Source organism: Eptatretus burgeri, chromosome 6 (assembly GCF_056783735.1).
Source record: "Eptatretus burgeri isolate ZD-2024b chromosome 6, Ebu_testis_v1, whole genome shotgun sequence".
Classification (NCBI taxonomy): domain Eukaryota; kingdom Metazoa; phylum Chordata; class Myxini; order Myxiniformes; family Myxinidae; genus Eptatretus; species Eptatretus burgeri.
Window position 1 is genome coordinate 53,883,038 of NC_140966.1, and position 22,870 is coordinate 53,905,907.

Below are 22,870 nucleotides of genomic sequence, written 5' to 3' on the forward strand. Positions count from 1 at the left end.
TAACAGGTGTCTCTCCCTGTTGTTCCAAAGTTCGTTTGGCAAAAAGGTTTTTGGAATTGAGTTTCTGAAGTACTCAGTTTTTATTTAGAGGAAAAGTTCTGAATCTGCAGCAGACTGACATCAATTGTCTGGTGGACTGTACCGCCAGGTGTGTTGGTGACTTTATGGAGTGCTGTCCTGGTGCATTGGCTTGACAATTTCATGCAGCCTTCACCTTTTGCCATTGTGATGCTCATTGTCTTCTCTGGAGGCTTGCTTATTTCTTGTCTCATCCTCTGGAGACAGCCACAGAACTCTGCTCATCTCACCTTCAAGGTAAGTTAATATAATACCATTTTGATGCTTGTCATTGAACCATAATTATGTCTACGCTGACAAAGTCGCCAGAGGCATTATGTTTTCGGGTTGTCCGTCCGTCCATCTGTCCATACTAATTATCCCATGCTCATGAAGCAAAAAGCAGGGTTAAGCGATTGGTCCCGTACGTGCGTGTCTGCATTTTGTTATTCCCTTTTCTCTGGAACTGCTTGTCGGATTTGCACGGAATTTTCACCATCGGCACGACTCCTCGTGGAGAATGTTTTAATGCATTATGATGTCATAGGTCATGTGGTGTGGCAGCTATGTTGGAAAAAGGAAAAACTTTGGAGCTCTGCATCTCTGAAAATGCTCCATAGAAAAAAAAAAGAAATTTGGCACATGTCAACTACTCCCCATGACAAACAAGTGATTTTTTTTTTGGATGACGTCATCATTGGCTTCGTTACGACGTCATAATTGCATATGTTGAACGCTTTATCCGATCAGTATGAAAATTTTGCGGGCCATTTAGGGATAAATTGGGGATGGGGGTGGGGGAGGAATTGATGATATGTCATGTAATTTGGCAGCCTTTTTTATTTATTTATTTTTTAACATTAAAAAAACCTTCAAAAATCTCAGAAATGGTTGAACAGATCGAGGCAAAACTTTAAAGGTATGATCGCCTATCTATGAGGTTCAAAAAGTTCTCCACCTATGATGCCATAGGTCACATGGTTTGGCAGCTGTGATTTTTTTTGAATAAACCTTTAAAAATCCTCTCCTCCAGAACGGCTTGACAGATCGGGGGGAAACTTCATCCACATGGTCCCCAAGCCTTGGAGATACCAGTGTGTTCCCCGAATAATCAATTGGTCACGTGGCCTGGAAGCCATATTGGATTCAATAGAAATTTTAAAATATATATTTCTCTTCAATCGCTTCATCAAGCAATGTGAAACTTCAGAAATATGATCTAGTAGTCATGGGGAATGTATGTTTAAAATTTCAACGTAATTGGACGCATGGTCTGGCAGCCAGAATTATTTAATATTTTTAATCTGGGTTCAGGGATTTATATCAAACTTGGTACAAGTATGTATGTCTGTATAATGATGTAGTAATGTGGTTAGTGGCATATCTGGTGACATCGTGATGTCGAAGAGTGCCATTCTAATTTTTATTTTGAAATTATTGCCAAACAGCTATATATTGTGAGATGCAGAGGAGAGGAGGTCCAAGTTAGCTCAAGAACTGTCGTGCGGTACCTTATTGATCAACTGGGCTAATATGGGAGAGCAGCTCGGAGAAAACCTCTTCTTAGAGCAGCAATCATGCAAAGAAGAAAGAGGCGGGCTGATGAGATGGCCACCAGACCCTTGGAGTTTTGGCCAACTGTCAAACATGGTGGTTTTTCAGTGATGGTGTGAGGAGCAATCTGGAGTGTTGGTCGGTCAGAGCTTGTGGAGTGTGTTGGCAACATCATTTCTACGATATACATTTCTATCTTTGAGGATGGACGTCTCTCCGTCTTCTCCACTGGCCAGATGGTCAAAAACAACACTCTGTTCATGGAAGATGGAGCTCCATGCCACACTGCGAAAAAGACCAAAGAATGGCAGGACAGAAATGGGATCAAGTCACTTCCATGGTCAAGTCGGTCTCTTGAGATGAATCCCATTGAACACGTCTGGGCCATATTGGATCGAGCTGTGCGGAAAAAGTCCAGGAAACCAACATCACGGGCAGAATTGCTCAACCTTTCGCGTGAAGCCCGGGCAGCAATCCCACAAGAGAAAATTTCAGAACTCGTTAGTTCTATGTCTGAAATAGTAAAAGCATTGAAATCTGCAAATGGAAAGTCTACCAAATACTGGAGTATGTATTAAAATCATAGACTCCTATAGAGAAGGACTGGAACCTCCCATGCTTGGGGTTTGTAACTTGAGTCTGAAGGATTAACTTGAGTCCGGGGCTAAAATGACTTCTAGAAGGGCTAGAGACACGATCTCGGGATCTACATAGGGGTTTTTGAGGACGGCGAATTCAATAGTGTCATTTTCAACACCACCTGAGGTCATCTTCAAGGTCAAAAGGTCATATTTCAAGGTCAAATTACTGAATTTTGGTATTTTTTGCCCGTTTTTGTGTCTAACTCATAAAAGGTGAGAGATGGCTGATTGTAATAACATGCAAGTGTGTTGAGCTGTCAAACTTTGATATTTATTGTTATATATCGTATTACATAAACATTATATGCATGTCACAAAACTATGCCTATTACAAATATGTCTATGTTTATCACTAGTTGGAGAGCTTTTCTTGCCTCCTGAGGCATCCCAAAGCTTTTTCTTTGTCACTTACATTGAGGACATGAGCTTTCAATGGAATGTTAGCTAAAGTAGTACATGCAGCATTACTACTAGCTAAAGGTGCATCTTCAGAGGATAACAGCTCAGCAAAATGAAATCGGCAACGCATTTTAGTCTTGTCATACAAATTATAGGCATTATGTACAAAAAAGACGGTTGACAGTCGGCACACTCAATCCACCTCTATTCAAATTATCTAGAAACTCAGATGACACCTCGTTACCATCTTCATCATCAATGATCTCCTCCATACTAGTGTTATCGCCATATTTATGAACAAGGTGTCCGGCCAAATAAACTACTTTATTCTTAAGGGCATCGTCAGACCCCAAGAGATCCTGAGTGTCTTGAGGAGTAATCTCGTCAATGAGTTCACTTCGCTCATCTGGATTTATGGAAGTTGTACAGTTCTTGTCGCAATCCATCACACGAGAACTAGATTCGGGCATAATGTCATGCTTAATGAGTGTTTGCAAATTTACAATTTTAGCTGCAGCCATAATGTCAACTATGTCAATGTAGAAGTTTCCACCGCTTCTTTGCTTGGCTTGGCCGAAAAACTTTTCCAAGGCTTCATCTGCAAATATAGCAGGAAGAACGTAGTCAAAGTCTTTCTCTGCCAGAAGCAATTTGGCAGCATCCACATTATTACGTGTGGACACAGTGAAGGCTTCAGCAGTTTGCTGAGTTAACTTCAGCTTATGACCACCACCTCCTTGCCATGCGCAGGTAGATATCATTTGGCAGGCCTGCTCCAGCCTAGTGAAACTTGTACAGTCTGCTGTCCAAGGCTATCTGGATTCGTCGTGCAGATGGATATCTGAGAAACGGTCTTTCACGTTCATCATCTTGAACCACTCACTCATCATCTGGGTGAGGACGATTGTGCCTCTGCTGATGCCCAGTGAATCCTTGAAGGTCTTTAAAGCAGCGACAGTCTTGTCATTGAACACTTGGCATACTAATGGTACGCTCTGGCGTTGAAGGGGCTTGGGGAAAACAGCGGTGTACGCCTGCTTGGTTAAGCGAATAGGAGTAACCCGGTCGATCTCATCAACCTTCTGAATATCACTCCAGTAAGCTTTGTACTCATTATCATCTACGACAAATGAGAGTGTCTTGCCATCAACAGTAATCCAGTTGTTGCGAACATTTTTGAAGATGTGCACGTAGTCCTACACTAAGAACATAGATTGCTCTTGAATTGACAGCACTTGGAAACTTCCTGGGCCTCCAAGTTTTGAATAAACACTGCGGTTGGTATTGCAATTGTCACATATCAAAGAAATCACAGTACCGCCAGCACCAACTACAGCTGATGCAGCTTCGATAAGGAGTTCCTTCAGCTGATCGGCAGTTAGTTTTTTGCAGGGCAAAATGCGTAGAATATAGCGTGGACCACCGAAATGGCAGGCAACTTCAACAACCATAGCATGTGAAGCAAGCATTTCGTTTTCACCACCCGCTGCTGCATTTTGAGCATATCCTACAACATGCCCTCCAGAAAATCGCAATGTCTCAACCAGCTTTACCTCGTCAAACATTAAATTGACCAAACGCTGCTGTGGTTTTAGCTGGTCAAACAAGGTTTTGAGGTTGGAGTCCTGCTGACTACCAGAAAGCATCTGTTTTACCTTTTTTGTTGATGGTAGAATGATTAAGCTGGATCGACGAATCATTTTGTATGCACTGGGTGATATGTTGTGAAGCTGCATTGCGAAAATCATAGTATCAGTATCAAATCGGTCACAATCAAGAGGTTTGAACATAAGATGCAGCTGCGACAGAAGGAAGGTGAAATGAGGAAGCTCGTGTGCCTCAGTCATCCAACAGAGCTGGCTTTTTACAAGCTGAAGAATTTCCTTGCTTGTGCATTCATAGATGTTTACCTGGTCAGTTATGGATCTAATCTGGGACCATTTTGAGAGCAGGCTGTTCTTCTGCAAAGGAAAAAGTCGTTTGGGCACCTCAATGCCATCTTTCTCAACTCTATTCAAGAATATAAATCCAAAAGGTGAGTGAACTTGTTGGAAATGAAAGAACTGCTTGACAGTTTGTCCAGTAGCATCAGTTCTTGATAGGTAAAGGTTTTCCTGGTCTTTTATGATGTTAAAGCCAAGAAAATAGGAGCTGATTTTAGCACAGAAGTGGTCGAAATCTTGGATATTGTCTGCAGCCTCATCAGCTGCCTGCATCTTCTTAGCTCTTGATTCTGATGTAGAAGATGTTTGGCGTGGGGCTGAGGTCACCTGCTTCAAAGCTGTTTTCGGTACTCCAGGAAATATTGATGGGGGTTCTTTGGGTCGTTTGCCACCCCTAACTGACAACCAATCACAATTGAAATGTGTCTCACAAATATATATCTCCTTTAAGCACCTCAAGCTTTCTTTCTCATTTGGCATTGCCAATATCCATCTCTCCCTCTCCTCAGGATCTTTAGGGAAGGATATGACCTTTACATAAGGCGTCCCATCATAGTTTCCTCTACAACTAAAGCAGCTGCAACGACGTGGCATATTGTCACCAAAGCAGGAAACAACACAAAGATCCTGTGAGATCACCAGCTGGACAGTTTCTGAAAGAGAAACAAACAAAACATACATTAGTTAACGATGATAGAAATCAGCAAGTAGGTGCAGTAGGTGCACAATGTCATGTTTTGTCATAGACTTTACAAAAGTTTTCCTCTGAGTTAGACACAAGAACGGGCAAAAAATACCAAAATTCAGTAATTTGACCTTGAAATATGACCTTTTGACCTTGAAGATGACCTCAGGTGGTGTTGAAAATGACACAATCGAACTCGCCGTCCTCAAAAACCCCTATATGGATCCCGAGATCATGTCTCTAGCCCTTCTCGAAGTCATTTTAGCCCCGGGCTCAAATTAATCCTTCAGACTCAAGTTACAAACCCCGAGATCGTGACGTTCCAGTCCTTCTCTATAGGAGTCTATGATTAAAATGCATAAAATGTACTTCAAATGTTGAAGAAATTAATTATTTTAAAATCATGGTGTCTATTTACTTCTGTCATGTCTCGAGAGTCCAATGGCAGTGAGCGTTTCACCACTCCAGCCGGCGCTTGGCATTGCGCATGGTGATCTTAGGCTTGTGTGCGGTTGCTCGGCCATGGAAACCCATTTCATGAAGTTCTCGACGAACAATTTGTGCTTACGTTGCTTCCAGAGGCAGTTCAGTGGTGAGTGTTGCGGAGCTGCGGAACTGCAGAACTCAGTGGTGAGTGTTGCAACCGACGACAGAATTTTTTTCACGCTACACGCTTCAGCACTTGGCCGTCCTGTTATATGAGCTTGTGTGGCCTACCACTTCATGGCTGAGCTGTTGTTGCTCCTCGGCGTTTCCACTTCACAATAACAGCACTTCCAGTTGACCGGGGCAGCTCGAGCAGGGCAGAAATTTGATGAACTGACTTGTTGGAAAGGTGGCATCCTATGACGGTGCCACGTTAAAAGTCACTGAGCTCTTCAGTACGGCCCATTCTACTGCCATTGTTTGTTGATGGAGATTGCATGGCTGTGTGCTTGATTTTATACACCTGTCAGCAATGGGTGTGGTTGAAATAGCCGAATCCACTAATTAGAAGGGGTGTCCGCATACTCTTGGCGATGTAGTGTATACACCTGGTGTTGGCTTAATGGTTCAGGTGCTGGGCTTGGGATCCTAAGATCCTGAGTTCAAACCCCACTCAGCTGTTGAATTAATACCAGGTGGGGTTGACTCTGCCTGTCATCCTTCTGAGGTCAGTAAAACGAGTGCCAGCTTACTGGTATCCTGTGTCGGAGTGGTGACCCATCCAGGATTGTGTCCAATAGCCCAGGAGACTGCTTTGGCAGCATTTATGCTCTGTACAGAGTATGGTCCCAATGGATGGATGGATGGATGGTTAAAAGTTGTGCACCAATAATCCAGATGTACATGTAATGATGTATTTTTTAGGTCATCTCTATCATCTCAGTAGAGATAACCTAATAATAACAGTCTTGAAGTCTGTCCGCCCGTCCGTCCACAATCAAACCGAGTGGAGACAAATAACCAATAATGGAATGGATAGAGGTCGATGAGACATGCACAACGATATAACTTTCAAGGTCGTCCAAGGTCGAGGTCAACGTCACGAGGCTGTCAAAGTTGCGAAAATCGTTGATTTCAAAGCGTATCTCCTCCCTCATTTATCAAGCGAGATCAAATGTTATTAGTGATTCAGATACTACGGACTATTATCTACAACAACATGAGCCTTTTTTTTGAAATTTGCTCTCGTTCCGATTTTATAGCCCTTCAAACTTCGCTCTGATTCCCCGTATGGGCCGTACATAAAGTACATACAAAAATAAAAATATTAAATTAAGAACCGGAACTCTCCGAGACAAATATTACATTTGAAGCTTTTGTCAAATTTAACTAAAACAATGGAACACAAGTTTATATGCACACTTACTTTCATTTATGACATTAACATTGTCTTGAATGTCAATTTGTACTTTTATTTTCATAAATGATGTGCTGTGATATTAAAAGAAAAAGGTAAATTGCACCGCTAGGGACTGCATCGTCATGACTTACAAACATCGGTTCATAATGAACTGCTGGCTTTGCATTCGCGATGTATGAGGGGGTGGGTGGGTGGTCACTAGCCTGCATACAGAGGGGGGTGGGTGGTTTTGAAACCCGGAAGTAGAGCGTACGTACTTTATGAACTGCCCATATTCCAGTCTTTCACAGAGTTACTTTCGACCTCTGGTAGAGATGACCGGCACTCCCGCTCGGGGGTATTTTTTTGCTTTGTTTTTAGCTGTGTTTTGCTTTGATGTATACGATTAGCCTATCCCCTACGCAACGATACAGGTTTTGTAGTCGCTTGTCTGTCTCTCCCATCACTGTTTTTTTTTACCATTTGAGCTCTTGTTATTAAATTTTCAAACAACCTTTAACATGAGAATATGTAGAAAAATAATTAATAATTGGATTAAAAGGCCAAAGTCAGTCACGATAAATAGCCCTTATAAGACCACGGCATCAAACACGAGACAGCTGGTTTTTTTCCTTGGAGACAGAGTAAGGGGGCATGAGACAAGAGGGTTGGGAGTGGGAAGGACAAAACAGTGGGTAACAGAGACATTAGGACATCTGTGGAAGGGAAAGGGATGGGGTGGGGACCACGGGGTATACAAGATTGACATTACAGGGACTTTCAGGAAGGAAAGCAGGGAATTTGAAGGAGGTGGGTTAGGGGTGGATTAACGGGGGTATAAAAGATCGAGTATTTGGATGGGGGAAGATAAGAGGTAGTGGTGAACAGCTGTTTTGAAGGCCTGGAGGGAAGAGTGGGATTGAATAAAGTGAGGGAGTTTATTCCAAAGGCGGGAAAAAGAGGAATGAAAGAGTGAAGGTGAGCAGTGATTCATGATTTTGGTAGTTTTACCAGAAGGGGGTTGTTGGCAGACCTTGAGTGCCCTGCATTAATATGGTGGGGACAAATCGCAGACAGAGCGGGGCGGGGGGGGGGCGAGACGGTAGAAGACAGAACGACCACCGACCCGCCTGGGTGAGGGAGTGAGAGGCCCAAAGACTCAGCCTCATCGCGGGAGATGCCAATGATCTGAAATGCCTTGGTTTCCACAGCATGAAGCCGAGAAAGGTGGGAAGCACGAGCACCAGCCCAGAGGGGAGAGCAGTACTCCATCAGGCTGCGAATGAAAGCTTTGTATGCGAATGAAAGGTCAGGAGCTCAGGTGGGCCGAGGAAGGACTTTGCACGATGGAGGATTCCCAATCGTCGACTGACTTTGGAAGGCAGGTTGGAAATGTGGCTTTCCCAGGAAAGATCATGGCAGATAGTGAGACCCAGAAGCTTGAAAGGACTTCTTCCAGAGGATTGTTGAGAAAGTGGATGGGGGGGGGGGGTTTCCAAACGGTCCTTTTGGAGAGACAAAGTGAGAGTGTGAGATTTGTCCGGATTGAAAGACATGTTCCACGTGTTGGACCAGTTTGCGATTTTACCCAGATCTTCAGTGAGCAAAGAAGTTAAAAGGATACCAGCACTCCAACACAGAATACCAGCAAATTAATAATTGGGTAAAAAGGACAAAGACATCGTGACTATAAATAGCCCTTATAAGCCCAAAGGGCATCAAACACTGGACAGCTGTTTTTTGCTTTGGAAACTAGTTCCAGGAATGTGGTTACTCAGGGAAATTTGAGCTTTGGTCATCTATTTTTCAACAAACCTTGTATGTATGTATATATATATATATATATATATATATATATATATATATATATATATATATATATATATGTATGTATATATATACAGTAGACTAGGCGCAAGTCGTCACCATCGGGACCGAGAAAAAAAAGTGACGACTTAAAAATGTGACGACTTAAAAATGTGACGACTTGCGCGTATTGCAACATTCATGATGACTGTGGGGTGAAGGATGAAGTTGCGCGTGGCCTGGACACATATGTGTGAGAGCCGGCTATTGTACCAAAAGGAAAACACAATCCTCGGGGCATAGGTGGGGGTGAGTTGGTGAGTTGGAAAGTGATCAAGCAAAGATGGAATTCATGAATCAGTTTATCAAAAGTAAAGATAATGAACAACTCTGTAAGACAACTCGTATACCATCGGTGATGGTATGGTGACAAATTACATGACACAGTCATCGTGGTGATGATTACCACTCAATGCCTATGTGTAAGTGAGTGCGGTAATGCACAAAACAAGCCAATATAAAACCATGATCGGACTTCAACACGAAGCTCGATCGATCCTTTACTTCTTCGCGAAGTAATCCGTTATGTTTGACTGCCTCAAACTCTTGGGCATCTGGTGCATGAGAAAGGATTCAAACCGGTCATTGTATTCCATGATGTTGGCTGGGCAATCCTCCACCGAAAGACAGTATCGGCCGAATATTTGGCTGAGCCGACATTTGCCAAAACCAGATGATGAGCGCGTCATCGACATCTTCAAAGGACACACATTTCACGCATTTCACACTTCCCACCGGCCTCACGATCTTCTCCACTTGTCCAAATATCTTGCCCTTATTCTTCAAGATATCGTTCAATGTCTGCCGTTTGATGTCCAACTTCTCAGCTATGTCTGTTTTCTTCATAAGTGGATTTGCCTCGCAAAACTGGATAATGTCGTATTTTTCTTGGTAGGTTTTAGTTGTAAGCTTACGCTTAGACGCCATTGTCCTGCCTGCAGTGCGATCAACGTGTGTACGCAGTTATAAATAGCCTATCACTGGCGGTGTACACCAATGAGCGAGCATCACGATTCCATGAAATCGGGCTTCTCATGAGGCAGGAGTTCCGTGTGACGAGTTAGGAGTGGTAATTTACTTGAGTTTCCATTACGTGGGAATGGACAACATCTGACGACTTAGACGAAGTGACGACTTAGAGATGACGACTTACAGAGGAATGACCCTTTATTCAAAGGGATTTAACATGAGATAAATTCGGGACTTTTTGACGCTGCCGACTTAGGCGAAGTGACGAGCTACACGCTGCCGACTTACACCTAGTCTACTGTGTATGTATGTATGTATATATATATATATATATATATATATGTATGTATGTATATATATATATATATATATATATATATATATATATATATATATATATATATACGCAAATGAATAAGACGTACTTTATTTTATTTTTTTTTCTTCAGTAGTAGTTTTCATCAAGTTTAGTTCGAGTCCAAAGCAGACATGGACGGACTTTGAATTTTGAGATGCCTTCTGATTACCTCTGCCACCGAAGGTGGACGGAGGTTATGTTTTCATCTGTTTGTATCTGTTTATTTGTCTATCCGTTTGTGAACAGGAAATCTCAAAAAGTTGATGGATTCAGATGAAATTTGGTGGACAGTTTGGGTATGCGACAAGGAAGAATTGATTCCATTTTGGTGAAGATCCGTTTCCGAATCCGGATACTAGAATTTTTTTTTTATTTTTGTGAGTGATTCTTCACCATTGAGAAATGGGGCCAAAAATGAAATGCATGATGTCTTACAAAGTTGTGGATCACTTGTGACAAAATTTGGTGGATGAGTTGGTTAGATGACAAGAACAAGCCAATTCGATTTTGGTTCAGGTCAGCAGATGTGGCCTATCAGTGGATACAAAACGTAAACTGTTCAGGCTGGCAGAGAGGTATGCGCTCCACTGAGTGCCTTCTCGTTGTTCTTGTTGTAATGCAGCATAAAGTAATCGCTAAAACTGCTTACTGGACCCTGCCTGTGCATGGGAGTTGTGCACTCTTACAAGACTTGTGCGTTTTACCCTGTTGGGTGCAGGTTCCGTTACTTCCTTTCCTGCCAATTCTCAGTGTGATGGTGAATGTTTACCTGATGATGACTTTCAGTGGAAGTACTTGGGTGCGTTTTTCAATCTGGATGGTCGTGGGTAAGACGATTTCATATATTAACATATATATACACACACACACACGTACATACACACATCTCCAAACTTGAAATGCGAAATTATTTTATAACCATGTCACATCCCCACAGGTTTTTTAATCTACTTTTTCTATGGAATACGGCACAGCAAGGAGGGGCAAGGAGAAATGAGCAGCAAGCCTACCAATCGCTCCACTAAGGACCACGAAAAAGTTTTTGGGGAGGAGGATCAAGCCCTGACTGCAGGGGGAAAATAATTGGAAACATGGAAAAGAAACTTCCTCTCCAACCCATAAGCTCTCCCCATTTATTACATGAGAATGAGGAAAATGTCGATCGACGAGTCCAAATACATGCTTCAGTTTCCGTTGGGGGAAGAACTGCTTTGTAGATGTGCGTGCGCAGATGCAAAAGCAACCTCCTACAAACTTTCCTTTCAATCGAACTACAACAGAATTTTTTTCTTTGTTGGAAAACCTTGGGTGTGATTATTTATTTTTTTAAACCACAAGAGTACTTCATTTCAATTAAAAAAACAACATGCTAACCAGGCAATGACGATTGTTGCATCGTCTCGTAGTCCTGGTGTGAACTACACAGGTTGTGACTCAGCTGGACCACCCTTTTTGGAACAAAACCATGACCCTTTTACTTGAAGTGCCAGTGTTACAAGATAGTGGTTGGCTATTTCTTAAGCCTCATTTATAGTTTTCAGGAAGAGTATCTGTTGCACACTTGAAGTTTTATCTTCGTAACAGTGTAGAATAACTTATTTTATTCACTGATGTGGGTTTTTTTTCAGTTGTCCTCAGGTATTGCAATCCATAAAGTGTAACACAAAACATTTCTGACCACACATGTCAAAGGGTGTAATCTAAACATGTATACAAAAACCACCCCCACATCATCTCTGTAAAAGTACGAACATGTATACACACCTTCCCTTTCTCCCCAATCGTTCAAAACTCCCTGAACCTTTTCTCTCCTGTTGTTATTCCTTCTCTTCCTCTTCCCAATTTAGCCTCCTAACTTCTCTGTTGGAGTAAACGGAGACAGCCTTACAAGACTTGCAGCTGAGTTAATTAATTACAAAAAAGCAACACTCTTGTAGGTGAGTGATATCACGATGGCTTCTACAAGTTGCACAACGTAACACTTACTGTGCCCCTAATTTATGTTTGCTTAAGTTGGGGGAAAAATAAAACACCCTTGTATAAAGCCAGCATTATGAATTTGGGCCTTAGATTGGTGTAGAAGAGAAACATTGCAAGATTGGGATAACAAGCATGAGGTACAAAGGAGTCAATGTCGCAAGTTACGAGAGTCACCCCCAAAGTTCTGTCACCCCACCTAGAACCACGTGCGAACTCTATTCTCATGCTTCGATAAAATATCAATCCTCTTCAATGTGCTTCATCTATTGGTCAACCACCTCTGATCCCAGTACAGAATCCTTCTTTCTGAAGTGTCCATAACATAGTGAATGAGGCTGTCTTCACCTCTACAGGAGATGCAAAGTAACAAATTATGGAGCATGTCGTGACTTCCCTGCATCTGACGCACCCATTTTTTTGAAGGCTGTTGTTCCTCCCGCTCGTGTCATTTCTCTCTCCTACCATAAGATGTCATGTGCACTGCTTCATGGCAACCTTCTAACAACCACCGTTTTTGTGCTGACACGGAGACATGGCTAAGCAAATCTGTTTGAAGACTATCGTGTGCTTGAATCCATTTGGAAAAAAAAAAGAAGCTGTACCCGAGCAGAGAGTGTGTTTTGTACTCAGGTTGAAACAACGGCAGTCATCAATGAAGATTTGTAACCAATTTAATCCTGCAGGTAATTCTAAACTGAACCAAACGCTCTTTTTAAAAAAAAAAATATATTTATTACACACATGGGATGAGATGACAGAAAAGGAAATCTTGGTAGGTGTCAACGCAGATAGAACATATTGTCATGTCCAGGTGATGTAACCCCTTGCCTGGATGGATGGCCAAGCTTCTCCCTTAAAGGCTTACAACCGAAACTGAGATTAATGTGCATGCAGGAAAGGGGGGGGCAATGGTGGAGGAGCACAGCACAGTGGTGCTGCACCAGGACAGCACAAGAGGGGGGGGTGCATTATACTCTAACCCCACTACAAATATTCAGCTACAGCTTCTTAAAAGAAATACATTTAATGAAAATGAACAAATATTTACAAAGGCCAATAATTCAAAAGGGTAATGAACTAATAAATTCTAAAGTCGAGGCACCTCTTCACACAGACTCGAATACATACAAAGGGAACACAAAATAAAAAGAAAACCTTCCTTTCGAGTATTCTTGTACTTAGCTTGGCCCAGAGCTGGTCTTTGTGGAACTTGGAATTGAGGTGCTCCTCTTTGCATATGCAGACGCATACAAAATGGCGCTTCTCTCGTAGCGGGACAAACGCATGCCAGGCAATCCGCGAGCAGCACTCCCCACCATGGATCAGAGCCCCAGTCTAACGGCTTCATGCGCCGATCATCCTCACCGACCCAACCAAGAGCCAAAGGCCAGTGTCTTGCTTCACTACGCGAGCCAAATCGCCTCAACCCTAATTCAAGGATCGTGCCATCTTCCTCGTCGCATGGGCTCACCCTCCGCTCTCGTCTCTCTAGTACAATGCACCTCGTGCCTCCACTCTGATCACGGCTCTCCAAAAATGTGCAAGCCCTGAGCTCCCGCCTCTGACTCTCTTCCGAAATCAACTCTGCCTTGTGCGTTCCTCACACTGACCTTGTGCGTGCGTTCTGCCGATCTCTCGTCCCATTCAGTATATGCTCCCCCACAAACTCTTCCTCTTCAGGCGTCGCGCCTAACGATCCTCCACCTCCGGGGCGTGGTCTGCTCGCACAAAACCCGGGAAGGCGGGGCTTCTGTCTGCCCGGCTAGCTTCTGACTTCATGCCCATCAATCATCCCTCGGGGGAGTGCTTTCACTTGTCACCCTTTGAAGGTGGGATTTTCTGCCACCTTGTAGTGGTTTTAGGGATGTGTTCCCCATCTTTATTGCTGATCTTGAAATATAAAAACATAGGGAAAAATCAGAGGGGTGATTACATACTGGGGAAGCTTATTCTTAAACCCTAGCTAATTAACACTGCACTACCCCTCGTGTGGTGACACGTAACACATAAGCTCACAGGTTTCCTACTTGATTACATCGAGATGCCTCCTACACGTCCTTTGCCTTGAAGGCAGATGGCAGATCAGCCCACATCCTATTGACCAGCGAGCACATGTAACTGCAGCATTCCAATCAAGGCTCTACACACTCAGTTAATTATGGCCTTGCATGGCAAGCAGTTGCCACCCTTCTCCAGCCTCAGACACAAAATGGCCTGTTGCAGCCCATGCTGTTCTTTGTGATCCAATGTCATCTGTACTTACCTAACCTCACTAGGTTCTTGATGTAAGGGAGCACAAAAACAAAATGTCTTACCCTCTCTATACATTAAGTTGTAAACCCAGCAACAGACAACATCCCCTCATCATTTTGTATGTCGCCTCTGGTTGCATCGTTGCTGGGAATGCAGTGCCCCTGTTTTCCAGTAAGCTGGTACTCATTTTGCCGACTTCAGAAGGATGGCAGGCTGAGTCAGCCCATCTGGTGTTACTTAACAAACGGCATGACAGGAGCTCTAACTCAAGACCCTAAGATCTTTAGCCAACACCAGGCTTACAACTAGCCCTTATCCATATTCACGTAATACTTGTCCAAAAGGTCCTTGGAAACTGATTCCAACGAGGTCAACACGATATAAACGAATTACTCCCCCTACCCCAAGGACATAATATCAGCAGACAAGAAACCTCTGCAGCAATTGGCTGTGTCACAATGATAGTTGTACATCGTGGTCTTGGAACTATTTTAAAATTCAGAGTCAAAACAATCAAAAATGTTGGGAATGCTGACGTTGACCTTTTGCTTCACTTTCAAGGTGACAACTTTATCTTTGATTTTTTTAATGTACATGTGGAATCGAATCAAACCCAGGTCCTCTGTTGAACCATACCAGTGCTCTGCCATCTGAGCTATCTGGGTGACCCACAGGCTGAGCCCATAATTCTCTCACATATAGAGGTGCCACTCTCTTTCTGCCGCAGCTTCTGGGACACTGCCAACCATACGAGCAGTGATGGCCTGTTGGTGAGGGGAATTAGCTCCATAGTGGGGCAATATCATTACACGCTGGACTAAAGTGGCAAATTTTTTTTTTGTGGCTTCCTATGGACATACTTAATAAAGAAATCCCATGCTCCAAAAAATCGGACCATATTTTCATGTGATTATGGGTCAAAATACAAGATGGTGGCCGAAATTTATTTTAAAAATCGATAAATAATTATAACTTCGCTAAAATTGGTCGTAAAAATGTGTAAACTATCTATTTGTAGGTAATGATGCCCAGGGAGTCGATTGGAACCATCAGCTTTGGGATTAGATCATCAGGAACTAAGATAATGGTCACATGTAGAAAAAATATGGGTCGCTCGATATGAAAATTGATGGTTCGCGTTACATGTTTTAATGACTTTTTTGTTGCGCTCAAATAAGTTGTGTACATGTTGACTATCATCTTTCCTATATCATGTGTTTATTTGTTGGCAAATTGATAATTTGATGATGCATATTTCACTTTGTCTAATGCCCTCATAGAAGATTCATCTGGAAGTAATTGTATATTATGTGGCGGTTGGATAATGTTTATTTTCTTTGTTACAGGTTGTAAACAGCCCTGAATCTACTGTTCAGTGAAACATCACACCATGGACTGGACAATTTGTGTCATTTGCCAGAACAGTAGATACACTTCACCTCTTTCATGTCCAAAGAACAGACAGAACCGCAATGCTGACGACGTCTGTAAGGACTTTCTTGACAATGTCAGAGAGTTCGAAGAGATAGGTGCATTGCCGGTTGATGTTGATTTTGGCGAACATGGCACCCCAGAATGTTTTGCAGAAAACAACGCTTCTTGGCATCGGGCATGCCACCAAAAGTTTAATAAAAGTAAACTTGTACGAGACCTGATTAAAAAACGTAAACAACAAGACGATGAAAAAGCTCCAGGTACCAGCGCATCCCAGCAATCAAAGCGACAATCAACGGGATCAAGCAAGGACACTTGTTTATTCTGTGATGAGAGTGGCCCCAGAAAACTGCATGAATATGCAACTAAATGTGCAGGATACAATTTAAAGTTAGTGGCCACCGAAATGCAAGACGGCAAAGTACTTGCAAAAATACTATGTGGGGATCTGGTCTCAAATGAACTCAAGTACCATATAGAATGTCTGACAAAGTACCGAAATGACTATCGTGGTTACAGGCGACAGAATAGTCCAACAAGGGTCGAGCAACGTGAGCTGAATCAACAAGCCAAAATGATCAATTCAATAGTGTTTGTTGAACTTGTAACGTACATAGAGGAATCTGCCGAGGATGGGACGTACCTATTCAAACTATCAAACATACACAACATGTTTGAGAAAAGACTTGGGGACTTTGGCATTGATACCACCATCAATAAAACCCGGTTAAAAGAAAAACTCCTCAATCACTTCTAGCTCGGACTAGGTGAGCAATCTGATGGAAAAAAAACATAATCCTGGCATTCCCAGCAGACATTCGGCAACTACTCAGATGCTTTCTTGTTCCATGATTATGACGAAGAAGCTAAGTTGTTTGCCAGAGTTGCCAAGATATGTAGGGAGGAAATCCTGAAAGAAATGATAGCATTCAGTGGCAAATTCAACCCTGGATGTCAGCAGATTACGCCCAGTACAAGATTGTTAATGTCCATGCTCATCAATGGCCCAAATTTAGCAGGTTCAGTAAATGACTCCCAAGCATTCCTGACACTCACACAGCTATTGGTTCACAACTGCAAGAAGAAAGGAAATGTTGAGACAAAACATCAGCGTTACTCTCCAGACCGTGAACCACCCAGTACCTTTTATATGTTAGTTTAAACTTACATACTCAAACTAGGAGCAAGACACTAGTTGATCAAATGGCCAGCTTAGGGATAAGTGTATCATACAAACGTGTCGTGCAACTTGAAAACGAACTTGCTGCCGCACAGTGTGAACAATATAGAAGCGATGGAGTAGTGTGTCCAAGCCAGTTGAGAAAAGGTTTGTTCACAGTAAGTGCGTTAGACAATCTTGACCATAAAAAGTCTTCAGCGACAGCACAGGGATCCTTTCATGGAACAGGGATTAGCATCATTCAGCAGCCAACAAAAGACCATCCTGGGATTATACACAGTCAACCTGTGAGCTTGGCCAACACAACTTCAAATTCATCACAAAGTCTGGTTCTTCCGGATTCGTATTCTATTGTACCTGCTGTTTACATAAAACCCACAACAACAGAAGTACCCACAATAGAACACACCACAACGTCAGGTTTTGCTAATTACATAGAGAAAGCCAACGCCCAAGAGGAACGGTGGATTCAACATGCATCTGAACTACTTCAACAGGACTTAGTGCCATTGTCATGGGCTGCCTATCATGCATCACGTCAGCCTCAACCAAATGAATTGCCTGCAATCACAGCCTTATTGCCACTCTGTAGAGAAGGCTGACTCAGCCACAATGGTTAAACACGGCATGAGCATCATACAGAGTATAACTCAATTTCTGAATCCTGGTCAGATACCAATTCTGGCATGCGACTGTCCGATCTTTGCCATGTGCAAGTACACACAGTGGAAATTTCCAACAACGCATGGAGAAAATTTGATGGTCATCATGTTTGGAGGCCTACATCTGGAAAAGGCACTTTGGACTGTTCTTGGCGATATGTTAGATGCGTCTGGCTGGATAGACGCATTGACAGAGTCTGCTATAGCAACGGCAGGTACAGCGCAGTCATTCTTAAAAGTATCGCACATAACCCGAACTCACCATGCACATCAAGTGTCTGCTCTTGCTCTTGGAAATCTTCAACAAGAATCATTCATTGCAGCGAATGACACTGATACTGATGATGAGAAAGTCTTTGACAGTTGGAAGATGTCCATGACAGAGAAGAGCCCAACCTTTCAATATTGGGACCTGGTACTGAGATTAGAAAAGACTATACTAATCTTCGTTAGAGCCCATCGCGAAAAGAACTTTCAACTCTATTGAGAGGTGCTGGATTCACTGATGTTCCTGTTCTTCGCCCTGGATCACTACAATTACAGCAGATGGGTTAGCGTGCACATCTGGGATATGAATTCACTACCAGTCGGTGTTAAAGAGGACCTCGAAAAGCACTGGGTGGTTGTCAAAGGCAGCCGCAGATTTTCCGCTATTCCAATAGATCAGGCCCACGAGCAGGAGAATGCTAAAGTAAAAGGAAAGGGTGGGGCTATCGGACTGACTGAAAAACCTGAGTCCTTGAAGAGATGGATGATCGCTGGTCCTGAACAAGCTCGAGTGGTCACATCTTTTGAAAACGAATACTTGGCTTCCGACGATGCCGATCTTCAGTACCACCATCACGACGAAGGATTGTCAGCACAGAAGTTATTCCAGCAGCAAACAAACAACCTCATTCAGACGATCAATGGGTATGGAAATCCATTCTCTGATGACTGCCAAGAACTCTTGGTTCTTCATACACGTCAATGTGCCGACCAGGAAGTAGCTAACGCTATGAAAAGATTAGAAGCTCTTGGAAATGCTCAGTACAACATATTTAAGAAGGAGGTCTTCACAGAACAAAGCAAGTCTATTCATGAGTCAATCAAAAAGAACAAACTGCATTTGTTCCAAACACCAAAACTAAAGAAAACCTCCAAAACGAAAGAGCTCACAGCCATTCGAAGTGATGCAAGCCTTTTTGGTCGACTGTACATCGCAAATCAACAGCGGGATGGAGATCGAGACACATTTTTCTCACATGAAAATCAATTGTACCCTCCCAGTATGTCGAATCATGGAAAACTTCGGACGGGCACCAAGTCAGATTTGATTAGGTGCATTGAAGTATTCGAACAAGGTGAACAAGACGAACTTCCAAGAACAGTGGACTGTAAGATATTTGATGGCGCCGTCCTAGCCCATACTTTGTCAGCTGCTACTGCTACTACCTTTGATGACTACGCACAGTCTATGTTCTTGCCGTTTCTTTTGCGTGAGCTACAGTATGTCAGAGACAGGATAGATGTCGTCTGGGGCCAATACTTACCAAGCAGCATCAAGGCATCCACAAGAGAACAAAGAGGCAGTGGTGTGCGCCTCAAGGTCAATCCAAGAACAAAGATACCTTCCAAGTGGACCGATTTCCTATTGGATTCATCCAATAAAGATGAACTCTTCTCATTTTTGACACAGAAAGTGGCTGATGGCAACTGGCCTGCTGAAAAAAGCATCTTATTGACATAACGAATGGCACTACAGTTGTTTCCAGAGGCACAAGTCACGTGATGTCAGACTGCACACACGAAGAAGCAGACAGCAGGATTGTGTTCCATATTGTACATGCTCTGCAGCACGGGGCCAAGAAAGTACAAGTGCATACGGTTGACATAGATGTGCTTGTGATCCTTGTCGGCCATTTCTTCGATCTGCTGGAACTGCAACCTGACCTGGAGCTCTGTGTAGCATTTGGCGTTGGCAAAAACTTTTGTGTTCACAGCATCAACGCCATATCTGTAAGCCTTGGAGAAAGGATCGCTCGGGCACTTCCTGTATTCCACGCATTTTCAGGGAGTGATACCACCTCGTATTTCTTCTGGAAGGGCAAAAAATGTGCCAGGCAATCATGAAAAGCTACCCTTTTTGGTTACTGAAGCCTTCATCTTCATCTGGAATCATCCCTTTGAAACGTTAGATACTGGATCGCCTCAATTTAAACACCTTGAACGCTTCACAATCGTCATGTATGACAAAACAAGCAATGACGCCGACATAAACGATATGAGGTGGGAGTTGTTCTCCAAGAAAAGCAGACCTCTTGAAAATATTCCACCAACTAAGGTACTTGGTACTAAGGGTATTAAGCAGAATGCTTGAATTAAATAGCAAGATTGATATTTAGTGTATACCCAATCAGGTTTGTCTTGTAGCAATGTACATACTACTTTGTTGCAGGATGCACTGGTACAACATGTCAAGAGAGTTATCCTTCAGGCTGGAATTTGGTCAGCAAGTTGGCAGGCCTACGTTATCATACCGTCACCTGAAGCGTTTGTATAGAGTCTACAGGCTGACCAATGGGAACCAATTTGGATGACAATACCAGAAGCTGCAAAAGCTTGCAGTGAACTTATCAAATGTGGCTGTAAATCCGAGCGTGGTTGTCGCATCTGCAAATGTATCAAATCTGGGCTGAACTGGACTGACCCGTGTATCTGCAATTGCGAAAAGAACTAACTTGCTTGTGTTCATTCGTGTACATCATATACACATGTACATGATATAATGGTTCAGTTTTTATTAAAATATGTATCCAGCAAAGTATGTCTCGTATAACAAATGTGTCTCGCGAAACGTCAATGTTCGTATCGAGCGACCCATATTTTTTCTACATGTGACCATTATCTTAGTTCCTGATGATCTAATCCCAAATCTGATGGTTCCAATCGACTCCGTGGGCATCATTACCTACAAATAGATCGTTTACACATTTTTATGACCAATATTAGCGAAGTTATAATTATTTATCGATTAAAAAAAAAAATTGGCCGCCATCTTGGATTTTGACCCATAATCACATGAAAATATGGTCAGATTTTTTTGGAGCATGGGATTTCTTTAAGTCCATAGGTAACCACAAAAAATTTTCGGCACTTTTGTCCAGCATGTAACGATGTTTTCCCTTATTCCCCTCACTGTCCACAAGAGGACCTTTGTTAAAAAATGTTTTTTGATTTTTATTTTGTCACCAATTGGTGTTGCTTTAAAGGAAGTGAACACCACAAAACGTGAGAAGTAACATCCCTCCTGAAATATTGCATGAAAAAGAATGCTTTGCTAGTTTTAAACTGCAATGTTTATTATTTTTCTCTGTACTCTTGAAGTTGCCATTGCCTTCCAATGGGAAGGAAAATAAATACAACTTTTTACAGGTGGGAGGAAGCAAGCTTATTTGCTTGATGGATATGCAAGTGCTTGTTTGCTTTGGATTTTTTCACATGATTTTAAATTTTCATGGTTGCAAGGACATGGAATTTATCACTCATTCCATAAATAATTTGAGAATTGTTGGTTTGACTTTATGACGCATTTCTGAACCGCTGGACGGAATGAGTTGAAAACTGGAGGTTTTCATTGGGGTGTACACGGGAAGGCTTTCGGTGGTTAAAATTTTTCATAGTCCTTGGGGATCAGGGTAGGGGGAAGGCATGAATTCTCTGTTTATGTAACTGGATGTTGCCATCTTGTGGGTCGTTGGGAGCCAGGATGACAAGTCATAATAAACTATATTCCACGGATGTCATAGAAGTGGTGGAATTATCCTGTCCCGAAGGATGAGTTCTTTGTTCGCATCAAGAATGCGTCCAGTGAAAATGATGGTGAAAATTGACATTTTATATTGCAGACGAGGCCCTTTATGATGCTTCTGGCCTTACCCAATCTGTTCAATCCCCACCCATATTTCTACGACTGACTCTGCTTCACCATCTTGTGCAACCTTTCCTACTTTTCCTTTGCTGCCCTTAGCTCCTAAGGTCACGTACTTCCCTGGTGGTTTTCAGGGAACCACCAATATGCTGATAGGTATTGCAGATTTGTCTGGCCTGCGGTCCACCATCTTTTTCAATGATTGGCCCATAATATACGCCTGGTGTTGGCTTAATGGTTAGGGTGGTGGGCTTAGGATCCTGAGTTCAAATCCCCCTTGGCTGTTAAATTAATACCAGGTTGGGTTGACTGCCTGTCATCCGAGGTCAGCAAAATGAGTGCCAGCTTGCTGGTATCCTGCGTCGGAGTGGTGACCCATCCGAGATTGTGCCCAATAGCCAAGGAGACTGCTTAGGCAGCACCAACGCTCTGCACAGAGTATGGTCCCAATGGATGGATGGGCCCATCATCTCTTGCATCTCCAGACACAGGCAATGCTTGGGACTCATTTCTCAATAAACATCTCCCCCTCTCCTCCAGCAGTTCATAGCTTCACTTCTCCAGCTGTCGTTCCTCACATCTCTCTGGTACGACTCATGTTGTCAGGCTATTTCCCGAAATTAGCTTGCCTTTTCCTCCTGGAAAGCCAACCCCACTGAAGGTAATCCTAGTCTCTCCAAAAGCTCTCAACGCCATCATTTCTGTTCTCAGATGTGCCAGAATTCAGCAGCAATGGAAGTAAATTAAGCCTTGAAAGTTGATGCAAACAATTCCTACAGGTGTCCCAACTTTTGTTGATTCGTTTCAAACCCTCTGTATAAAAGCAGTGTTGGAACAGACTGTGTTGCTACACCCTCTGAAGCATTATTTGGACAATATTGCACTGCAGGAAGTAGTATATTGCTATTATAATGGCGAGAAAAAGACAATTAACAAAGGAAGACAGACAGACCATTATAACCCTTAAAAGTGTAGGTTTTTCCTTTCGAGAAATTGCAAAGTAAGCCAAGGTGTCAGTGAATACAGTTTCCTACACCATCAAAAGGCACTTGGAAACTGGAGGAAACTCTGACGGAAGAGGTCTGGCAGACCCAAAGCCACAACACAATCAGAAGACAAGTTTCTGAGAGTCAACAGTTTGCGTGATTGGCAGC

General features: G+C 42.8%; 2 protein-coding genes across 7 annotated transcripts in view; one reads left to right on the forward strand and one right to left on the reverse strand.

The window, feature by feature from the left end:
* The window catches only part of LOC147024804 (cationic amino acid transporter 2-like), a 48,106-nt gene extending 35,760 nt beyond the window's left edge, over positions 1 to 12,346 (forward strand). For all 6 annotated transcript variants that reach the window (XM_085885085.1, XM_085885084.1, XM_085885090.1 and 3 more), the window contains 3 exons: positions 149 to 315; positions 11,016 to 11,124; positions 11,235 to 12,346. In XM_085885085.1, the coding sequence (XP_085741211.1) occupies positions 149 to 315; positions 11,016 to 11,124; positions 11,235 to 11,380 (422 nt within the window). In that variant the 3' untranslated portion in view covers positions 11,381 to 12,346. The remainder of the gene's footprint in view (positions 1 to 148; positions 316 to 11,015; positions 11,125 to 11,234) is intronic.
* CKAP2 (cytoskeleton associated protein 2) overlaps positions 4,962 to 22,870 on the reverse strand; it is a 114,093-nt gene continuing 96,184 nt past the window's right edge. Inside the window, exon 9 of the mRNA XM_085885095.1 lies at positions 4,962 to 5,247. The gene's annotated coding sequence lies outside the window, so the exon portion shown is untranslated. The remainder of the gene's footprint in view (positions 5,248 to 22,870) is intronic.